Genomic DNA, 24408 nt, shown 5'->3' on the forward strand with positions numbered 1-24408 from the left:
GTTATAGCAAAATTGATGAATTTATTAATAGTTTTAAATGTATATAAATACAGAAAAAATAGTAACATATCTGAACTGGGTTAGGAGACTTGATCTTGCTGTAGAGCTGACTGTGGCAAAATGTGAGCTTGGCAAGCGGTGGGATAAAAGTACAGAAGTATGTTCACTATAGAATATTGTTACCTTAACAATGATGGCTGGGACACTTCCCCTCATGCAAGCTTAAAAACATCCTGATGTTTCATTCAAACAAATGGCAAATGTTTTAAGAGTGGAGGGGACAGAAAAATGATCTCATTGAGCTATAGAAAAGTAACTATAAAGGATGGAAGATGCAGTAGGTAACGAGATGCATAATGCTGCAGGGCCAGCTTGGAGCATTTCCCAAGGCTACAACAATAAGAGATGCAATCAGTAAAAAAGAGTAAATACAAAACCAAAGATGAGTTACAGGCTTTGTGAGAGACTTCCAGCCTGTTCAGAACAGAGTCATTACAAGGGTCATACTGAGATGAAAAAGAGAGTGAGACGCTATTAAAAGATGATGAATATTCAGAACATGTAATACTAATGTTCTCCTATTCCAGCAAATGGTTATTAAATTTCCCCATTACCTCTTACTTTGCTGTACTTTGATACACGAAAAGATGCAACTTTTTTGCCTGCCTTGCAGTGCAGTCTGTAAACTGCGAGATTGTCGCGAATACTTGGCCAAGACAGACTTATTTTAAACCACGTTACAAAGTGTGAGCCAGCCTTTTATACCTTTATTCATGTCAGATAGCACCTTTAATCCAAAAGCATCTGATGTTGTTTGAGGAGCGAGAGGTGATGCCCCAACAGCATCGCAGTCGGACTCGGAACGCAGCCGCTGACTTGCAAAGTGCTGATATTTTGTACCAGTATTTGAGAGTGTTACTCCTTGATTAGAGTGCGTTACCTCTAGAGCCTTCCCTTGCTCTTTAAATAACTGTTGTCGTTGCTGGATTATACCAGGTATGTAAATAGGGATTGCAGAGCCAATAGTTCCTGCCGATGGTATCGATTATTTCTCTGTAGACAGACAAGGCTGCGCTGAAAGCTGCGTCCTCCTCCCTCCTGGAAACCCCGCGCCTGGGGCGAGGTGTGAACGCTTGTACAACTTCAGCAGGAATTAATAAATCTTTTAATGTGATTTCTTACTTAAACATATTTTTAAAAGAAAAAGTTCGGAACGAAGCCCGGAGGCTGTAAGGAATGGCAAAGGCCATGCTTCAAGCGTATAAGCTTTTGCTAGATCACTCAAGTTAAATTAAAAGATTCCGTGACTCATTTTACTTCATTAAAGACACTAAAATAACAGGGCAACTTTTCAACGGTGGGGATTAATTTTTGAAGCAGTACAGGGGCATTTAGTTTCAGTGCCTGATCTAAGTTGATTGAATCAGACAAATGAAATAAGTGACCTCTATCTAGCACGGTTATAGTCATAGCTGGGCTTATGTCTAGAGATCTGTGCTGAAGTCCACAAGAATGGAAATTGCAATGTAACGGGCATCTAAAATAGCATCAAAGAGGTGGTGGGACTTGCTCTGGAGCAGGAAGGGTTAAAGTGTCATGGGGGGTGTTTTAAATGCTGGTTCGATTGTCCACAATGAGGATTTCTCAGTAACCAGCTGTTCTTATTAACATGTACTGTTTAGTTTTAAACAAACGTTTTAAATTAGCTTAATGGTAATGCTCTAGGAGAAATGAATTTCTAGAATTATTTTTTCAGGCACTGGACAAAACAAATGCCGGCCTACATTTTTGGAAAGGATAAGAGATTCCAAGTGCCCTCAATATTTAAAACCTAAAATTAGATGTCATAGGAAAGATGTGGAATAGTTACCTGATGAAAATATGGTTCATTTAAAGGGGATTAAATTGCACATAAAAATTATCTACCCCTTTAGAAAATTTAGATTTTTTTTTTTTTTTAAATTAGAAATCCTGTTTTGTTGTCATTGTTGTTTTTTAATAGTAGATCCTTTGTTCTGAAATTCTAAATGCAATTAAGACTTTGGAAGATCAAGACTCCCGTTTGGTGATGTTGGGCAGAATTAAAGGTACCTGTGGCATCCAGGAATACTGGGGCATGTGCAGGGAGATGGAAATCAGCTGCAGCTCAGGCTTTTAGATGGGATTTCGGATTCAAACATTCAAGCAATTGCACTTGGACCAACCAACCAGAGAAAGGTGGAAGGGAAATAAATTCTGGAGTGATGAAATTACTTTGGACAACTTAATGAAAAAAAATTGCTCAGATCCCACTGAGCCATTAACTGATTGATTTCCACATGGAAACACCCATCTCCTTTGACAAGCCTTTGACAAAAAAAATCCCTTTTTTTTTTTTTTTATTTAGATTAAAAAGAGTGAGGGGACAAAGGGACAGAAAGAGTTATGTGCCCATAAAATTGGAATATATATGCTTTAGGGCTAAGTAAACAGAAATCCGAATGGAGGAGGCTCTGGTTGCACAGCGCGGGCTCCGGTGGGATTTGCTGCCAAATTGTCTCCACTTGTGAAGTAATCGCACCAAGAAAGGGCCCAGCAGAGCAGCACCCGCCGTACAGGTCACTGCTCTCATTCCCTTCCTGTGGGTTCAGTGGCAGCATTAATTGCAAAATAAAACGCATGTAATTGGATTCATTAACAGTACATTTCAAGGGGCTGAAATGCAGAATTAGCTGTGGGTAAATGCACAGTGCAGGTTTTTCTGTGAACACAAGTGCTATTTTTGGAGCTGTATCTGTGGCCCATCGAGATGTGCCTTGGAAAAAGCTGCTAGGGTAAGAAATGGGGCTTTGAAGCGAGAAGATAAATACTATAATTAGGGCTGCAGGACAACAAAAGGATTATTCTTAAATATAAAATCATTTGAGTGAAGTTGCTTCCAAGATAATTATACCTAAAATTGCTTGCATGGGTCTAATATTTTCTTTACAAGGACTTGTAAGACTCATTGAATATTTATGGACCTGGAACATAGGGCTGGATGAAATTTAAAACATAAATTCAATAGCAATTTATGATGATGCAATTCCCTAGCAGTTGTTGCCCCAACCTTTTAGCCTTGATAGCCAGGCAGAACACGAGCCTGTGTGATAAACGCTATCAAAGCTGAATGCCTTTGATTGATGAACGCTGCCGTGTTTGATGGCTGTAAAACAGTCCTGTGGGCTGAGCTCACCAATATTTTGGTGGTTTCCTTTTTTTTTCTTAACGCATATATTGCAGAAGGGTTGTTTGTACTTCTGGTATGGTCATCACATGCAAATGATCATGCTGTTTCCCAGATGCAGATTGCGTATGTATGGATTAAATACAGCCTGAAAAATCCTACGTTAATTACATTCTGAGGGTGTAGCAGAATTTATCACTTGAACATGTTCTGTTTTTCTAGAAATAGTGCAAATTCCAGATCAATGCCTTTGGTTGCTTGAAGCTTGGTAATAAATATACCACACTTTAGAAAAAGCTTTTTAATCATTACTATTACTAATCGTTTCCAATTAGCTCAATGCTTAGACTTCTATCCCACATTACCTATTTGTTTATTTGTTTTTTAAATAATCTGTATTTCTCAGAAGACAACCAGTACTACAGGAAGGAGGGGAGGGGGATGGCAAAGGATCAAAGCCAAATAAGCAGATTATCAAAGAGGCACTGGGGGAAGATGTTTCAAGAGGAACAAGGCTTCCTGCAGTCGGCTCAGGTAGCTATAAACTATTTTTTTTTTTTCTATTGCTGCAAATCTATGTTGTAGGGTTCTTCCTTTAGTACAGGGTTTGCTGTGTCCAAAAGAGATGCCACAATCCCAGGCGAGACCCCACTGGTAAGAGAGACGTCCAAGGGAACGCCAGACCGGCTGATCCAGCTGCAGAGTCAGACACTGCTCAGTGCTTTCCAAATGAGAACTAGCGCAGATGTACTTACTTACCTGCATGTCAAAGGACATGCTGGAAATAATTAGGAAAAATGTGCTCAAAAGGGAGCATGGCAATTATTGAATTTCCAATCAGGCCAGTTTTGCCCATGAGGATTGCGTTAGCCAAGACAATGCTGAGCAGAACCTGTTGCAATAAAAGGGGGGGAGATTGTGAAGAAGTAAAATACATTCAAATTACTTTTTTGTTTACTGTTCCAACAGTAGCAAAAGATATCAAAAATAAAGAGGAAAGTTTAAAATACACAGTGAGCTTTATTATTACAAAGAAGTTTGACACAACAGCCATTCAAATCAATAGAAGACATCCCACTGGTTCTCACTGGGGGCAGGATCAAGCCTATACAAAGCAAATAGCATTTCCTAATAATAAGTAGTTAAAAATATGAGCTTTTTTTTCCTGTAAATGTAAGTCCTTTGATGACCAATTATGGATTCAAAGATAGGTCCGTAATCACCGGGCTGGCAGGAATGATTAGTGTGGATTTCAAGCACAACAGATAAGTCTCACTTTAAATAGCCTGCTGCAGTATATTACAATATATCCTGAAAGCCACAAACGAGAATGAACAGCACCAAAATACACAGTAAACTGAAAATACCTTCCCTGTTTCATCCCTTTTTACAGCTTCCATAAATCTTTTAGGTCTTTTAGTGAATAAATAAATCCCAGAGGTACTAAAGAAACTGGCAAACCAAGAGGTAGCTCCGTAACGCAGCAGCTGTACCGCGGGCAGGTCGAGCTGCTGCGGGCAGGGACGGGAAACCAACCTGAGGAACCGCAGGACTGCTTGGCCATATCAGCTCAGCTGAAAGCAATTCAGTACTAACTAAGAGGGTAGCACAGAACATGCCCTGTACTCCTCACTTTCCCCAAACATCAGCATTTCATCTGCTTTTTTGGCCCCTTGCTCATTATACAGTCAATAGATATGTTGATCTTTCAGTCTTAAGACAGCTTTCATCCTAACAATTTTGTCCTCTGCTTATATAATTAATCTTGGCCTTATGAACATATATATGTGTCACATACCTGAATACATTCTCATTGGTATAATGGGAAAGAAAACTGCTCCTGCAGTTTGGTTGGGATGCAGCGTGATCGAACACTTGCTGTAAGCTCTGTGTGGTAGAACGTTCCGCTGTGCACGAGAAGTCATCCTCCCTTTGAGGCCTTACAACAACAACACTCTTGTGCCTACTTTCCCCTGTGTGATCTTACAAAATTAGATTGGTCTGTGATGAATTAATACACTAAAGACAGTGTGCGGAATTAGACGGATTTGGTAGTTTGAAGTAGCAGGCGACTCCTGTCACGTTGGTATGTTTGAATAGAATAGGAATGCATGTCTTACTATCTCTTCTAAAAAGAAACCCAAACCTAATTACACATCCATCATTAAAGTGCTCTACACAGACTGCTGGGTATCAGCTGTAGTCTTGCAGTTCACTGGAGCCTTAGGACAAGGTTCTGATAGGCTTTTCTTTCACTTTCCCATGAATGATGCTTCTTCACGTAGTCTTTGGCCCTTGTTACAATTTCTCTTTCCATAATGGGGTCATTCATCAAACTCTTGGAGAACAACACAAACTCCTGAAAAAGATAAAGAAAATGACAAATTAAAAGTTCCTTGAAGTTCTAATGATACTGAAATAGCTTATACTTGTATCTTGATTCCAGTAAAGCACTTCAACTGTGAGCCAATGTATGAATCTGCTCAAAGTTATTTTTCAGGGTCAAGTACCATAATAATTATTTTATATATTATTTTAAACAGCCCAACAACCAAGATATGTAAAATCAAAGGCAATCCCAAGAGCATTAAGACAAATATGAGGAACAAATTTAATGACCCAAAAATTGTTTGCCTACCCAGGTATTACAAAACCAGGCTGGTTATAAAAGAAATAATTCACCTGGTCTCCTCTATTGAGGACAACTGGCATCAGGTGTTTGATCTCAGCTCAGCTAAACTTATATCGCGGTGCTCCTATGATATCTTTATATTTATGTAGTGATTTTTTTTTTTTTTTTCCCAGTCTTACCATAACATTAACTAGTCATAGTAGGAAGATAAGACAGGCATGCAGCAACAAGCTCTTCCAGAGTAGTTGCATCTGGGCACTTACAGATACAGGAGTGTTAGCGCAACAAGCTCTGCAAAAAAGCCACATATGAATTTACTGGCAAAATACTAGACCTCACAGATTACAACTATTCCTTTGCCTGCTCCTCTGCCACTCTAATTTAGTTCTAGGGAAGAGAAATAGAGAACTTCAAACATTTGAAAGGAGATTTGATGTCTGAACTAATCTATTCTGAGCAGCTGGTCTAATTTTTTTATCAAGAGACTTCCAATTCTTCAGCTTGATTACAAATGTACTTAGATCTTTGCAAAATAGTGTCTGGGTTCAGCTCAGAAAAGCAGATAGCTATCATGTCAATGGAAAATGAAGATAGTGCATTACTACACAATTGATAGTGAAGATCAGTGTATAGGGATGAGGGGGACAAAAAGGACGGGAGAAAGAGATGTATTATTTACACAATCTGTCAGCTATGAAAGGAAAATAACAAATAAGACCGGAGTTCTTATCAACACTTGTTTAACTACCAAAGTATACTTGAAAACCTAAGTACACGGTGTATTTAAACACACCCACAGATATAAAATCTTTGCTTACCACAGAATCAATGTTGCTGTTGCAATGCAATTGATGGTTATACATAATACATAACTATAACGTGGCCCCTGGGAAACACCGATACGTGAAATCACATTGAACATGTTAGAATCTCTGCTTTGACTCTCACTGACCAGACAAACTATCAATAGATGCATCACTGCTGTGAAATTTAAATAGACATGCACTTCAGTTCTGCTGGAAAGGCCTCCAGCTGCTTTCCATCCCAACCACCTCGCAGGGCTGTTATCCCGTGTATTCCGTTCCTCACTTGTAAGCCAGCGCTCCAAAGCGGGTGTTTTCTGAGATCCTGTCCCTAAGGAAGATACGTGAGGCTGCTCTAGAGCGTATCTTGAGGCTGCGTCTACCAGCTGTAGAGACACGTTCTCTTCCTGCCCCGGATCTGCCAAGAATACCGACCAGGGAAGGTGGGAAGGTCTTACCTGACTTACGGTGGCTTCATCCGCTTGCCTGTATAATCACAGTGATAAATACTGTTCACACTGAACTACATTCCAACTTCAATTTTATGCTCCCGTGGAGGATTTTATTTAAAGTAATGTTTAAAAATAATTTATGTAAATTACCTAAGAACAGAAGCAGCAATGTAACATTTCTTGACAGGTAGTCCTATTAGCATTCCTTTAAAATGTGGATATAGAGGACAAAAACTTGGAAACATGTAAATGATAGAAGAAATGAGATCCTTTTTCACAGTTACAATACTTAATATGCTGGGGATAATTTCAGGAAAATGCCAAACTGAGTCCAAAGCATAAAAGTTGAGAAACTGCAGGAGGGAGAAATAGCAAATGGAAAAATACCAGGAGATGGAGAAAAAGGACTTCTCAGCTTTATCCCCACTTCTTCTGCTAATCGAATGTGACCACCTACAAGTCACTTGCAATCTGAGTGCAAGCCAACGGGAAGATTCACGATGACTTATCTGGGTTTTGCCTCCGACTCTGCGAGCCGCTGGCTGAGCTTGTTTGCAGTTTTGGACGCTCGGCTTTACACGGCAATAACCTCAATTTCCAGGTGCCTCCCTTAACTCCAGCTGACTTGCATTTCAGCCGCAGTTTTGTGGGCTCCCACCTGCACAACGCAGACACTCGGAACTCGGAGAATCTGCACGTGATGTTTCTTTTCTAGAAGCCCGTGATATACAAACTACTTACAGTGTGATAACGTGCCTTTTTATCAGCTGTTATCCCATTTGTGCAAGTGGTATTTGCACAACTATTTGTGCGCTCCCGTATTTAGTTGTAGATGTGAAGTAAGCCTCACTTTTGGTGAGAGAGGGACAAAAATCATAAATGACTTTTCAATTATCAAACATAAGGGTGTGCGCTTCAGCAGCCCAAATGAAGGAGGTGATTTGCATGCTAACTTACTACCTGAGGGACATCCATATTTCTAACAGTCACATATAGAAATGGCTATAATTACTATCCATGTGACAGAAAAGCATAGTGTAAAAGTTGAACTTCAGTAGTTAGGCACAACCCAAAAAAAAACAGGGGAGAAGATCATTTTACGTACATCCAGAACTAATATTACATGTGCCCTTTTTATGGGTAGCACTTCACTTCAAACACGGGCATTTTTCAACAGCAACATCCATAATACATTTTTCTCCTGGTAAATTGACCAATCATCTTCAAAGAAAATGTCAGTTTCTCTATGGAGTACCGAAAATAAATTCAGTATAATGTTTTGCAGAGAACCAGAAATACAGGTATATGGGAGATAAAGCTAGAAAATTAGTGTAGTGAGTAAAAAGAATGAATATTCCTTCAATTACCATGAGAACTATACCGGCACCGCAGCTCACACATAATGAAAATAAGATGCATGGTTAATATATTATTTATATAATGAAAGTAAGTCTGCAATTAAACCATTTCATAGCAGCTTCAGCAGATAAAAGCACATGATTCTTAAACAACAGAGACTCACCCTAGGGAAGGCGAACGCCAGATGTGAACTGGGAATAGCGGCAGATCTGCCCAGTGGCAGGTGAATCGGAACCCAGCTGGGAACCTCGCGGGGCAACGGGCCAGGATTTCCAGGGGGTACGAACAGTGATCGCTGGCACTGCCAAAAACTGCCAGATAGGCTGTTCAGAGTGCAGGTTCAAAGGTCTAAAAAATCCGGCTCTATTCTGGCTTGAATCCCTCAGACTCTGGTTATTCTTGTCCCCCCTCTTATTGGCTTTCAAGTTTATTCACCTCCTCCTGTTTCTTTAGCTGCTTCTGTGAGCTTTTACAGATGCTGAACATCTAATTTTGAAACTTAGCATGCTAAATAACTCTTTGGGCTTCCCTTTTAATGTGGCTTTGCATTATTTCTTGCCCAAAAGCCACCGGCTATTCTTATCTCTCGCTTATTTTTTTTTATTTCAGGTGCCATAAACTCAGTGTTAAATATTCCATAAACTCGCAAATTCAAGTAGTGGCACGATCAAACCATGATTTCAAAGTAACGTGCACAGACGATGTGGTAGTAAGGACAAATGTTTCCTAGCTTTCAGTTTCACATTAACTGTTTCCACCTGAGTATTATCTTCAGCAATCGGCAAAGATTTCTCTACTTCCAGTCACGAAGCTTCAGCCTATGTGCCAGCGGTTAATGATGACTACAATTATACACAAAATTTCCTACTTTTATGAAAGCCACAAAAGCTCACTTTCAGCAAGAATAAAAGAAGAAAACCAACAGCATTCACGATTTAAAACAATTGTCATTGCACAATGTTCAACTTACATCCCTCTAATTTAACTTTCCAAAGATAAGATAGTCCATGGACCAGACACAATTGCTCATATCTAAGCCAAGCATAAAGCTTTCCCTGCCTAGATCAGTAACAACTTGAAAATAAGCAGTGTTTTCTACTCCTGACCTATGATACAGTCTGTATCACCACAACCAGACGGGATCTGCTGAACTTAGCAATGAAAATTCCTTTGACATTTTCTAATCTTTGGTGGTCCAGATTCTTCAAGACACAGACGCTTCCCAAGCACCTGAGTGTGGTACTAATCCCTCTGTATGACTAAAAGCATTTCCATAACTAACCTGACGCAACTGAGGTTACAGCAGAAAATAGTTTACCAGATACTTAAGATGTCAAAGTAATCAGAGGAACAAACCCCAGCAAACCGCTTCCCAGAACATCTTTTCTGATCCCTATTGTCAGACTGAATAATCTAAGGCAGCATTCAAAGTGCCATGGGCACACTGTGCCATCTTCCAACGATAAAATTATGAGATATACCTTGAAACTGTAAGTGTTCTAACTTAATCACATTCTCTTGATCTAATAACTCTCAACCTCTGATAAACTGTGTACAGTGGTTTAAAAACTGTATTTGATATGGTTTGGGGAGATAAGGAACAAGAGTAAATGGTTACCTTATCTTTAAAACCATGAGCGATGATGGGCATTCGGAGCTCATCTCTGCAAGAAGAAAGTTTTTTCAACAACTCTGCAGTGGGATTAGAGTATTGCCCAGTACACAGGTCTGTTCCTGACCCATTTGCAAACTTGGATAGTTTATATATTATTTGACACCAATGAAAGTATAAAAGGGCTTTTAATAAATGAGATACAACTGCTGTTTTACAGAGAAAGAAGGAATACCCGTTTCCTTTCTAAGACAGGATAACTGGAAAAACACTACTATGGGCGTACAACAGCCAAGATGGTAATGCAAATTACCGTCTTCACTTAAAAGGAGAATCTGTGGACTTCTGAGATAGAATAACAGAAAAATGGGTCAACAAGCAGCAGCAGAATAAGGGGATTTCTGATCTCTGGCACGTTGCAGAGAAGGAAGCTCAGGCAGAAGGGGTTTATATAAACTAAGATTATAGTGTTCTAGACATATTTACCACGTGTGACTCTAGTTCTGATATAGAAGTCCTCAGCCACTTGTACAGAGTCACCGATGTCACTGGGACTACTTCTGTGCTTAAAATTGCACTTTCCTCTAAGTGAGGAAATATATAGCGTATTTTAAATTGATCTTGAATTCCAAATAAACACTTGGAGTGTAGGATGCTTGGAGATCACAGAAGAGGCTTCTTACAAGGATGTACGATGAAGCTAATTGGGTCTGGTATGAATAATGTATTTGAATTCCAAGCCAAACATAACCGGCATGTTGAGGGAAACAACAGAATATATCAGAATTAGTATCAGGAGAGGCATCAGTCCGAGTGTTCAACACGATCGCTTCGCTTTGAAGTTTTGAAGAAGCATATGGAAGGCAATGGGCTTTTTTTGCAGGGAATACATGTACAAATAATTTTATAAATAGCTTTACATCTCAGCCTCCACTAGCCTGGAAGTCCCCCATTTGCAAATGATACGGCAAGAGTGGGGGGAAAAAACCAAACCAAACCAATCAATATGCTGCAAGAATTTTTCTATTAAAAAAGCCTCCCAAACTAACCGAATTCACCTTCCTGAAACACAGCTTAATAGGATGCGTTAATCACACTCTCCACAAAGTAAATAAATATAATACATTTTCTACTTTGCAAAATCATCTAACGGACTATTCTACTACAGGTTTTTTTAATCTTGAGTTAGATCAAAACACTTAGAGAACCTGTGTCTGAAAGGCATCTTCCGCAACATATACAAACATGCAACAGCAAAGCCATAACGCAGGAAAACATACTGAAATTAAAATTTCCAGCATTTAAATATGAGCAGTGTTCCCTCTCTCCCCACTCTTACTTATCTTCACAGAAACTCCATTCTAACACTTTATTTAATTTCAGTCACTAATTATTTTTTGACTGAGCAATATCTGGGACTTAATAATGCTTTATATTAAGACTAACTGCTAGAAATTATAGATAATATATTATCTAAAACTTCAGGGTCATAGTTCTCTTTTGGTTAGTGACTGCTTGTCTAATATAAGGTCATATCACAGTTAGTCCTTGAAGGGAAACGCGACATACACGCAGCATCTTCCAGGGTTTGCTTATGAAACCGTCAAAACTCAAGTGCAACAAGTGGCTGAGAACCGACCCCATTCCCAGGGCAGGTTCTAAAGCAGCTGAGGCCCGAGAAACATTCAGCAAGGCTGACACCTAGGAAGAGTCTGGTGAACTGCAAAGTGAATGGGAGACAACACCAGAGCTCCAACAAAGGCAGGCTGACACCCAGGATTGTAGGAGAATCTGAGAAAAAACTGCGGAGGGGAAAAGCCAAGGTTCCAGACACAAGCACATAATGGAAAATGAACCCAGCCTCTGGAAGGGAAAGGGCTGAGGATTTGTTGTTTTCTTACCTGGGGATTTGAAAATAGCAGTCCTGTCTCCTTGTGTGTTATTATTGCTGCATTCCCAGGAATGTTCCTTGCCAGCACTGGAATATCTAAATCCATTGCCTAGGGGCATATAGAAAAAGGAAACAACAGGTTATTAGGGATTTCAAGATGTTAATGATGACAATTTCAGAATGAAAAGAAGAAACAACAAACCAAACTTCTTTCCCACGTCTCTGCTTTTTAGGTGGAAAAATACCATGTCTAAGGTGATCTTCTATACGGAGCTTCTCCAAAATATTTTGTTTATATTTTATTAGTCCTGTAACTTTGAACATATTATCAGAAGCAAGCAATCCAGAAAGTCAATGGATAGCTGCTTCAACCTTCATTCTTTTCCACCGCACAGTATGCAGTTTGTTCCCCTGGAAGCTCCTGGCGTAAGGCAGGCTCACCGGGGATAAAATTCAAGTTCAGATCAAAGGTTGTCACTGTAACTCCTACCAATACTGTGCATAGATGAGAAGATTAGTTCATAGCACAAAAAGACAGTTCTCAACAAAGTCTCTGTTCTCCTGCTCCATTAAAACACACTTTTCACAGATTGTCTACACCGTGCAGAACTGGAGAGACGTGGGCGGTTCAAGGACAGTGAAGGTGACTGTGGAAATTGGCTCTTTGTCCTCAGTTCTGATTGCCGTGAGTCATACGGAACTCTGGAAGGAGTTTTTCTTTTGCCAGTATCTGTGACAATAGCCTCTCTTGGACCTTGAGCATTCTGGGATTGCAGAGAAATACGCAGTGATGCAGCTTCTGGCTGAACGGTGCCGAGGAGGGGACAGAAAAGGTTCCGCTTTCAGAATGCATTACGCTTTCAAAACATCTGATCTCCAAAGCTATTGGTGTGGGACTCCTCAGAGACCACGGAATACACCTGAATAAGGAGGATTTGATTCCACATAAATTATGGGCTAGTTGCTTGATATATTTATTCCTTGATTTGTATGTGTGCTTGTACGTATATACATTAAAAAAGGAAGTGTGGGGTCTCAACACGGTAGCATTGCAGGTTGCCTGCAGAATCAGGAGCACTCAAAGCTCGTAAACCGTTCTCAAGACACCTAACGCCTGGCAACTTTTAAAAATACAGCTCAGATTTTGAAGTAACTAGTGTGCAAACTCTGGCCACTCAACTCTGTTACTCATGCACAGCCTGATCTGAAACTTTAATTAATATTGATTGATTTGGAAGTCTTGAGATGCACCGACTGTAAAAGCAGAAAAACTCATATTGTACAATTACCACAGCGTCAAACAAGAGAAGGAAATTCACTCCCCCAAATCTTCAATCTGCTTTATACTGATTCCCTGTCACTTCAGAGTGAATGCATTTTTAATTACTGTCATTACACTCCCAGATGGGGAGCAAATTTGCTTCAGCCTACATAGCAAGAAAGCAAAACTCCAAGAAGAAAAAAACATCCTTTTGGACAAAACCGAAGACAAAAATACCCTGGCCGATAATGTACAGAACCAATTATCCTTTGAACAGTGAGGGACTGCTGTGACTTAGCAACGTGTCTTAATAGCTTAAAATATCTAAGAGAAACACTGTTTAAATCACCACTGCAGATGAATTTACTCTGGACGTAGAAATTCCAGAGTCCTTCTGGCACAAACATCTGGTTTGCAGCAGTTAGCTCTAAAAAGAATAGTAACTCTTAATGAAATAACCTGTTCTACACTTTGTATCAGAAACCACTGGGTCAGCTGGAGGTAATTCAGACAAACAGATTAATGAACTGACCAGAAACCAGAATAAATAAATGGGAAATATAAAAACTACAGACCAGATTTCTGAATTTATCTAAGTGTCTAAAGCTGAGATACAGAAGCACCAACATCTCAGAGATAGAATTTCTGATTCAGCTCTTTTTCAGCCCTTCCTATGGACAGCCTTAAACACGCTCGTGTTCAGTCTCATTCAAAAATCTTCAACGAACAGGGAATGAAAATATTTTACTTGAACTTCTGAACTGAAAATCAAGAGCTTGATAGTGGCAGTGAAGTGTGTCACATTCATCGTCACCTGCCTAAGGCCTTCTCCTCACCTCCCTGTAGTTCTTCTTTGAAAAACACCAAAAATGTAAGAGTATGTCAGGTCTGGCTACTTTCCAAACAAGTGATCGTCCATTCAAGGGAAAGAGCGCCATGAGAGATGAGATGGAAGGCAAGGAAGGAAAGGGAGAGACGAGGAAGAAGAGGAGGAGGAAGAAGAGGAGGAGGAAGAAGAGGAGGAGGAAGAAGAGGAGGAGGAAGAAGAGGAGGAGGAAGAAGAGGAGGAGGAAGAAGAGGAGGAGGAAGAAGAAAAGAGAAGAGAGAAAAAGAAAAAAAAGAAAACACACAAACCACAGCACAACCACCCCAGGACTGACGGTTCAAAGTGCCACTGTCCCCACAAACAGTTACCTGTGTAATAATTTCTGAACTCTAAAGGGAAAGGCATTAGCTCTGTCTCACACAGTTGGAGGCAGTAACTGCTACACAGGAAAACTTTCAGGTCCCAAACCACACAGGTACCCATGAAATACAGCCGCTGAAAGCAGAACAGATGGCCACGTACATAAGATGAGGGGCTGGCTTTATACCAGCGAGCCTTAAACAAATGGATTCGGCTGTAAATAATTACCGCATGAAGTAGCTTAGGATTTAATTTAGATACTTAGTCTATTTTTAAGCAGTAAAAAAAATCATTTGCATTGTTGAAAATATGTATAATTTACTGACCCAGGTTCTACAAATAATAGCATAAAATAACATTTTAGTCCATTGGCCATCTGGTTTGTTACATTATTCTGACTGCAAATATGCTTTAATGCTATTTCAGAAGAATGCAGCGTGTAAATTTTAGCTTTGGAAGCATGTTATGGAGAAAATACAGGTTTTATTTACTATTTTGTCTTCTGGACTGTCCCTCATTTTCTTCCTCCCAGCCTATGCACCTTTTTGTTGGCCCCTCTTAATTTTTACTGCTCTACAACATCCCTTCATTTCTATTTCTTTATTTTTATGGTTTGCTATGGCTTACATTGCAAACTACTGGGCCAGTACTTCACATGTTGTCTAAGGCTGGATTTTGCCCCACAGCAGAGTTGAGTCTGGCCATCTTCCTTTTCTATGATTTTGTGTGTGCGGTTTTGTTTGGTTTTGGTACAAGTGCAACAATCCAATGATTTTTACAACAGTTGTCATACTCTTGAGAGCACAGAAAAAATCCTCTGCTGAAATGGTGCTGGAGTCAAAACGTTTTTGTTACCAACTATATTAAGAACACATACAATTTTCCAGTAGTGCCCTTTTCACCATCACATGCCTGGGAAGATACATTTTAAATGCTCCCTATAATGCTTGTTTTCTCCAGATGCCAGAAAATAGACCAGTTATGGCAAAATCTCTGAGATACAGTACTACTGACAAAGTAATTAGCCACGGCTTCTAGATCTTTCATACTTTTAGGCAGGTTGAAATAGATATGATTATATATTTATCTTATTTATTTATATTTATCTCATACTAAAATACTGTTTACAGATTCATGATCTTGTTAAATTTTGAACTTTCAAGAGAATGAAAGTTGCATTTCTCAATTCAGGCAAGATGTTCTCTCCAGCCTAGGACCAGAAGACTTTTATACATAGTTTTCTGCCTTATTAATTTAACAAGATCCTAACAGATGGCCCTTCCTACCACTGGCCATCTCAAGCAGGGACTTGACTTTATTAGACTGACACTTCCTCTGAGAGAGAGATTTTTACAGCAGGATATTTTATAAGCATGTCATCAAATCCCACTGTACAACTGTCTAGTAAAAAAAATACACAATACCGAACCCCTTATAACTTTAGAAGAAGAATTCAAACTGGTCTGAGGTACTAAAAAGGGCAAACTTTGGGTAGTTTCTCAAAAGATAAAGACCTGATTCTGCTTGTAAAAAATGCGGAGGCAGCTGGGACCGGAGCTGTTGTCTCACACCACCTGTGCCCTGTCCATTAGACTTTCTTTCCTATAATACAAGATTTCAGGTTCACCTGTAATTGATAACTCAGTTGCCTGTGACCCGTGTGCACCTGAACTGGTGTGCTCAGGCTTCTGAACGAGTACCAAGCTCTTTTTATCCCTGGTATTTTTTCCTAGAAAGCATTTGACACCAAGCAGTGCTCTACTTCAACAGGTACGAAATAAACCTAGTTATTAATTTTCAACACTGATGGCAAAAAAACCCAACCCAAAACAACTGAGCATGCCATTCATTCATTAATCATTTCAGAATTACAGAACCAAATACAGCTCTTAGATTAATTTTTACATTCTTTCAAAAAGCAATGAAAGTCTACTCTAGCAACATTATAAGGAAGGGGATGTTGAATCAAGAATAGTGACAACTCCAGTAAATCAGAATAATTCTTGTATCTCAGGTCTGTATTGTTAATGTAACAGGACTGATAAAATTACATTCTGTCCTTTAAAAAATAAAGACAAAACATAAAAAACTGTCAGTTCACGGGAAGAAAACCTTAATTACTAACACTTGTAAAAAGGAATATTTTAGTTTTGTCTTCACTAGCTTTGAACCACGGACATAAAGTGTTGACACACATTTCCACTGATAAAAGACGCTTTCAGGTTCACTGTAACCTCGGTGACAAACCTGCCCGCTAAGATGCAATTACCTCCAGAATTGCCGCAGACATCCCCTCCGAAATGGAGCTGTTCACCACGGCAAAGCACCTTTTCATAGCAGCATGAAGATCATCTTGTGGGATCTCCTGTAATAAATGTACTCCGGGTGCCCTAGAAATAAAATGCACATAAATAGGACGCCTCCTAAGAACGTGCTCTAACAATTCTTCCTAAAATTCGGGGCAATGCTGGAAGGTGGTCAGAGCAATTCAGACACGGTTCTGATGCGAACAAATCACTTGTCCGTGGGCAAGCCACTTCACCGTGCTTTTGTTAGCTTTCTATCTCTCAAGGCGGTTAGAAACTCAATACAGAATCCATTGCTATCTGCCACTTCATTGTCTGTTGTTCTGAGGTTTCACAGTCGATCAGTTAACCCCAGGCTCTGTTCACCACAATCGGTCTCATAAATGAAGGAGCTGAGTTGAACGGAGAGGGGTGCAATTTTCCCTTAAAAACATTGTGTATTAGAGGGAGGATGCACGCAGAGATCTACGAAAAACACAGAGTTTTAATACTTAGGGAAACGGAGCACAATCATCAGAATGGTCAGCTGCAGGAGATGCTGGTTTTTGGGGACGGATGTGGTTCTGAAAGATCTTTTCTGCTCCTCTGTTATTACAAGCGCTCTCCTGTCCTGAAGGGTTACGCTTCTGCCGTCACTGCCTCAGATTAATGAAGGTCAATCAAATCAAGGGTGAAGGGTGGAAGACCAGGGTAATTGGGTGGTCAGTCTCAGGTGAAGTGAAGGAGATCTTTAGGACCGGCGGTCACTTTGGAAAAGCCAGCATCTCCTCGGCTGGATGAGCCTGCTCCTGCCTCTCTAACTCCACATGAGCTCACTAAGCCGGATGGAAACACAAGGGCATTTGACATTAAGATCAGCTCCCTGTTCATTAAACATTGCTTTTCTGATCGCACAGCAACATCCAGCTTCTGTAAAGATAAATACCTATATAAACTGGAGTATAAATGCATTATTGCAGGAGTCATGTTTCCCATGAATAACATCATAGAAAACAAAAACAGTACCTCGTGCTCCAAAAATGGAATTGCAAAACATATTCTATGTAGATTTTATTATCAGGTATGATCAATCAAAGATAATATGGTTGTTGTGTTCAAGTCAGACAATTCTGGGTTCTGCAGGCGCACACACAAAAATCTTGTTTCTCTAACATTAATATCCTTCAATCAGGAAACATATAAACGAGGGCAGAGAAAAGCTGTACAGTGTTATCTTGTCCAGCTACTCATTTACCCACCAGCAGCAAGCACGCAAAATCCTGCAGAAGCCAGGATGAACGAACGAAAAGACCCAAAAGAATTACAAATAAAAATCACGCTAAATCAGATGTGATTTAACACAAAACATGAAGAGATCTACTGGTTATTCTAAAATATTAACTGTGTGAGAATGTTACACGCCCGATTTGTTAGTCATAGAAAGAGTTGTGTACGTTCAATTGTATATACAAAAGAGCATTTACACACATGATTTAAAAAGCTCGTCAGCCACCTGCTTTCCCTTGGAGCACATAAAAGGCTTAACATTAACTTCTTACCTTTTAACTTTCTCCTTAACTTCACTTGTAAAAAGTGGATCAACCTGGAAAGGAATATACACACAGGTATATGGCGCTACTTTAGGACTATAACATATGTTTGAAATACCAAGAAAAGAAAAACGAATTTGAGCATTTGTTTTACAAAAATATTTAAGTACATGAACGTGCTGAGCTTTAAAATCACGGCAGAGCTCTGTAAGTTGGCAGTTCCAGCTGGCTCTTCAGACAAGCGCTCTGGTGAGCCATCCACGCACAGAATATCCAGCTGGGGTGACCTGAGCCCTCCCGGGTCTCGGTGACCGGCACAGCGGCTTTGTGCAGCTGAAACAAGGGACGGCCCGTGTCTTCTCCCCGACACCCCTCTGGCTGCAGGTTCTCATTAGAGCCAGATCCATTTAACAGGAATTATATTTTCAGGCGACTCTGCTCAGGCTCGTCCGATTCAAATGACCCGTTCGACAACTTACTGTCTGAGTGAGGAGCAACAACTGTCCCTGGAGGGCTGGAGCAGCCAACGGGAGGAAGAAAAGGAACTTTTCCAGCTTTAGTTAACACGGGAAACAATCCCCATGTAATCTGAGATAGTCAAAGCGGTGTTATGCACTGCCAGAAACATTTGAAAACTAATAAACACAAAATTCTAAACTATAGTCTAACACAAAGGCACGGTAGTGTTATTAAAAAGTTATCTAAGATGGGCAATTAACTCCAGCAGGTTTATTTACAAAGCTTAACTATGCTATTTTCATTTAACATGATTAAAAGAAATAAACAGAACTTGGAAATCCTTAATAAGGCATGAAGAACAGAACTAGACTTTTTTTTATTAAGGCAGACTGGCTGTATTAGATTAATTTATGACAGCTTGCACAGCAAGCAGCAGTTGGAAGTACTGGGAACAACATGCCTTACTTTTTTAATGCATGTTAATTTTTTTTTTATTTATTTCACATTATGAGATAGAGAACACTAACAAAATATTTCAGAAAACTCGTTTGGAAAAAAGTCGGAATTTATTTTATAACTATGATTGTGTACTTTGAACACAAATTAATTACTTTATGAAAACAGGGCTTCAGAAATTGAAATATTCACGCAAATCACTCTTGCACTAAGGAATTAATTCCTACTGAATGCAAGAAATAAAAGGCTTGTATAACTGCTGAAGAAAGTATTTTTGGTAACAGCAGCGGGGGGGACCAAAATCAAGTGCCCTTTTCTGAAGCTCCTGGCGACAGAGCATGATCCAGACCCATAACTAAACCGGTATGTCAAGTCACAGGTTCCTTGGATATTTCATACTGAACTTCACAATTGCTATTTCTATATAAACATCATTTTAGCTTTTTCCCCAAAGTACTATTTTGATGCTGAGTTCTTCTCATGAGGAACTATACTCTGTTTCCATTAAAATCAATGGAGCACTTGCAAGTGATTTAAAGAGCAGTGGGATATGGTCTTTCGCTCGTCTACCTTTAGAAGGATGAGAAAAACGACAGCCTGTGACTCATAAAATTTGTAAGATATTAATTTCTATCCCATCCACTTCTGTGGAAGCCAAGAAATTGCCATCTGCCTCATAACCAGCGCAATCCTTTAAGCTGCATTCTCCTATTGGTAGATATTCCAAGAAGCCTGGCCTGAATATGAGAATTCAGTTAAAATATTCCTTGCAGGATGGGTGTAGCACTGACTTTGAGCAGTGATCCCCCGAGCTACATTTAGGAACTTGTGGGGGCACAGTTATCTAACCACAGGCTCAATATAACACAAATTAGATACAACATAAGCTGTTCAGTAAGTTGGAAATGCACTGAGAAGATGCGAACGCTTCCAAAGCCAACTGGCTATGGCAGGATGCCGAGGAGCTTAGCACAGGCGCAGAAAAAGCTACTGAAAAGAAAATAAAGTTACTGCCACCCCAAATGTCTCCATGATCTAGTTCTTCTACAGGTAGGTGTTTGTTGCCACATTTTGTTACCTATCAACGTTGCAGGCAAATATGAACATCAGTTACCTATCATCTTTTGTTAAAAAAATCATCCATCCAGAGGAAGACCCTTCAGAAAGCTGCAAATTTCCTCAATTAACAGAGATCAGAGCTTGTGTCGTAGGAATAGTTTCTATCAGAACAGATAACACATGGGAAGTGGAGTGGGCACGTAGTGAGAAACCACACCGAACAGAACCAGACGCACTCGCGGGGCCGTTCTGCTCTGCTGCCGGGCAAACGAACATCTGAGACATGTGGGACGGGGCAGAAAGTCACAGATCGAACGCTGCACAGAGGTGAAGGTGCCTGTTGAGTGCAGGGCCCACCCTGATCAAGATCTAGGAAATCTTCTATAAATACACTATATTAAATTGCTGTCATATAAAAATTAACTCAGAAGCAATAGTCCAGAGACATCTTCATTATAATGCCGGGACTACTGTGGCCCTCTAGACTTCGTAGGGAAAAACGGTTTGTTTCAAATTTCATTACAGACATGAACAAAAGGAAAACTGGAAGAGGAAATAAATGCTAAAAAATTTACATTATACAGGACCCACTCCTGCAGAATTACTTAGATTGCGCCACTTGAGGCAATCACGCATAGCAAATGCAGGGAAAAGGTTATAATTTTATGGAAGCAAAGCAGAAAATAGTGTGTGGGCCTTTGTTCTTTGTATTCTTAATTAATATAATCATAATGTGTGTTTCTTCCATATTCACAACAAAGACAACTTGCTTCACAGATAATGGCGCTGATTTTCTTAAGGTTTTGTGGTTCGAGAAGTAACATGGATAAGAAAAGTACAGCTAAATACCAACAGAGCTGAGATTTATTTTCATCCTTTAGCAATATTTTAGTACTGTGGGAGAAACATGTTTTTCAGTGTTCTAAGGAGGTTCGGTCCTTGATCCCTATGCGCTGCCACAGGGTTATTTCTGGTGGCTCACTGTAAAGACGTCAGCTTATGAAAAAGTGAAGCAAATTTAAAAAGACGACTAAAATGTTTAAAATCCTCACGGGAGGCAGCAAGTGCATCTTCTGACTCTAAAGCCCGGCTTCATTACACCTGCTCTAGATTTGCCTTCCACACCAGTTCACTTCCAAATCACTTTGTGTATTAGCGTGGAAAACAATGCAGATAAAACAAAAATGTAAAAACAACTTCTAAAAATAAAACCCTGCGTTCTAAAATCTACAAAGAACAAAACTGAATGAGAAAATAGAAACATAGTTCTTATTTGACCATTCGGATTCTAATTATTTTCTTATAAAACAGACCGCCTGCGAGTTTTCAGGCTCACGTGAAGATGAATCAGAGATAAGGTTTATAGAGTGACACAAACACATTATGGAGATGAAACAGCGAAGCTTTTAGTGCCCTTTTAGCAAGAGTTTCTTTCATATGACACAGCTGCCTACTCGTACCTTTTCCACCGGTTAGATTAGGGCTACAGCTGCGTTTTCAGGGCTTCTGCCGCTATGGATACACATGGAGCACAACTGATTTCTTTTGAGAAAGTCCTGCAATTAGTTTTGTCAGTTTAGCATAAAGTATGTTCCCTGCACAAAGGCACCATTGATTCTCTAAATAGTTTTGTACTATCCCCCAAGTATAAAACCAGAGGCCAATCTTAAAATCGAAATATTTTTATACCTTTTATCTTCAAAAGTTGATCCTGTAGTCAAATGAAACACTAAAGGTTGTGCTCTAAGAGACCACAATAGATGAGAAGCATTACTGAGTCATGTGCTTGAGCTAAACAGAAAATTACAGCAATCCAGCAGTTACAAGTCCTCTGATTTAGGTTCAGTTTGGAAACACAGATCTCAGATGTGAGTGAACAGAAGTATTTAGGAATAAACATACAAATACAATAAAAAGATACAACAACAACTTACTGCAGGTCCAATTATGCCCAGATGGACACTGGGATCCCTTCTGTGCCAGTCTAAAACGGAAGAGGAACATCATTAACCAAAATTATTAATTTTAATTTAATTCTTGCTCTGAAAGCAATGTAAGTAGTTGCATGAATAAAGAAGAATTAGGCAAATATTATATTACTACTTAAAAGACTGAGGAACAGATTTCATGCTCAGCCCTCACTTTACTCCTCAGAATTCAAACGATTAGCCGATCTGAAAGTTAGTATTTAGCATTTCTGCTTCGTGCAATCTCTCATGATTCAAGGGTTATTTAACTAAGTTCAGATATTAATTATGAATCATCTCAAGGGAACAAAGCTCTATAGAATGCAGTGACTCTGGCCACAAAGACAAAATTATTTGAATTTTTCTTCCTACGTAAAGAAATGTGTGGAAGCAACTACAACCATTGTAATTAATACTGACATATTGTGTGTGTAAGAGAAACGTGCCACTTTTCCAACACCACAATAGAACAAAACCAGTTACTTGACTTTAATAAACTACGTTTGTTACTAAGCGTCACAAGGTGATAAAGGCTTAGAAAAGTAAAGCGAACAGTAGAGGCTGCATTTCCAGCTTGGAATATCTGAACCTTTTACAGACACACAGAACTTGGCAAAACATTCACCTGCATGACTATGAGAAAACTTCAGCCTAGTTTACAGTGCTGAGCCGTAACGATGGGTGGTCAAATTTGCTTGTAACTTCAACTGTATTAATTAGCACACATGCAAATTGGTGCAACAGCCCCAGGACAGCGAGATTAAAAAAAGTTATTTTGAAGTAGGTGAACTCTTCTTTTGTCTTCCATTAATATTGTATGTAACAGCCAAATAGTTTTCCCAGCAAGGAAAATAATCACATATTGTTTTGATTTTAATGCTCTGTTATTCCCAGCAGGCTGGAAAAGACACAGTACAGAAATAATGTGTTGAACAGATCGATGGTTACATGAGCATTTTTTAAAAATGTAAATATATGTTGAAGTTTTCTGTAGTGAATAAAATAGCCTATGCCAAACTTAGAAGCATTAAAAGAAATGCAGCTGAACCCAGGGACAAAACGAGGATATTCGAAGCGCAGGCACCTACCTGAAAATACTTCTACTAAATAGAGAGGATCTTTGACTCTTCGAAGTCCGCATATCAAAAGAAACAAGTGTAAACGGGCTGTATCTGTAGGAATGTCTGTAACAAATAATTTTAAAAGTCTGAATGCAGATGACAAAGCTGAACACTCCAAACTGCTCCATGAATGAACACAAAGAGCGGTAAAAACAGTACTAGGGTGGATTCCGAAAAATTCCCATTATTGGTCCCTCTGTTTCTTGCTCTCACATCAATCCTCACATCAGCTCAGTGGAAAACTTAATCACGCACATCACTTTATAAGAGTTTATTTCCAGAAGCAGTGAGTGTATTCTTGAACAAGAGAACCCAGCTTGGACTGACCAGGCAACTGTACAAATCAGCGTGTTTCTCAGTTTTTCTACCCATAGAAGAAAAAAATTGCGTCCATATAGTAACTCAACACCTGTTTCAAGGATATTGTGAGGTTTAGTTAATCAACGGCTGTAGAGATTAGAGCTCTTGACCTGACACTTTTTGTTATAAAACAGATCAGGTAAACATCCCATAGTTATGTATCCCTAATATGCCAGCACTGCTGCAGAATAATTAACTAAAGTTAAATTATTGCAAAGCATTTATTTTAAGCTTATTGCTAAGAAACACAAATGAAAAATAATTTGGGGAAAAAATCTCAACACGTGAGTTCTTAACATTGAAAATCTCTCTTGCAAATACACAGCAACAACCCATAAAACCCATTTTGTAGGCTGTGTTAGAAAAAGAAGACCCGATGTATGATGTGGCAGTTGCCAGTGGCTCTATGACAGCACAATTAATTCACAACATACTCCTGGAGAAGGGTCACTACGTGATGAACTTTGGTGAAATGTGTTTATGATAAAACAACATAATTCACAACTTGCTGAAGGAACACACACAAAACAACAACATAATTTAATAAACACTAGAGGGGTTGGAATGTTCGCGTTTGATTTACCGTACTGAACAAATCACTTTGCTGTCCTTTAGTTCACCTATTGATGGGGTTCATGGCAAGGATGGATGAGATGGATTATCCAACACCGGCTGGTTCAACAAGGAGCATCCAAGTGCTGCTCTCCAGGTGTCCGAAGGACATGAACACACGGGTCCCACACATCGCTA

General features: G+C 39.5%; 1 protein-coding gene across 2 annotated transcripts in view; it reads right to left on the bottom strand.

Annotated features, from left to right (window-relative positions):
* Nucleotides 1-5417: 5417 nt before the first annotated feature.
* GLT1D1 (glycosyltransferase 1 domain containing 1) overlaps nt 5418-24408 on the bottom strand; it is a 42631-nt gene continuing 23640 nt past the window's right edge. For both annotated transcript variants that reach the window (XM_065646643.1, XM_065646642.1), the window contains 6 exons: nt 23266-23361; nt 22145-22194; nt 18246-18289; nt 16671-16791; nt 11965-12063; nt 5418-5564 (listed from right to left, as the gene is read on the bottom strand). In XM_065646643.1, coding sequence (XP_065502715.1) covers nt 5418-5564; nt 11965-12063; nt 16671-16791; nt 18246-18289; nt 22145-22194; nt 23266-23361 — 557 coding nt within the window. The remainder of the gene's footprint in view (nt 5565-11964; nt 12064-16670; nt 16792-18245; nt 18290-22144; nt 22195-23265; nt 23362-24408) is intronic.

The sequence above is a fragment of the Caloenas nicobarica genome, chromosome 16 (genome assembly GCF_036013445.1).
Source record: "Caloenas nicobarica isolate bCalNic1 chromosome 16, bCalNic1.hap1, whole genome shotgun sequence".
NCBI lineage: Eukaryota > Metazoa > Chordata > Aves > Columbiformes > Columbidae > Caloenas > Caloenas nicobarica.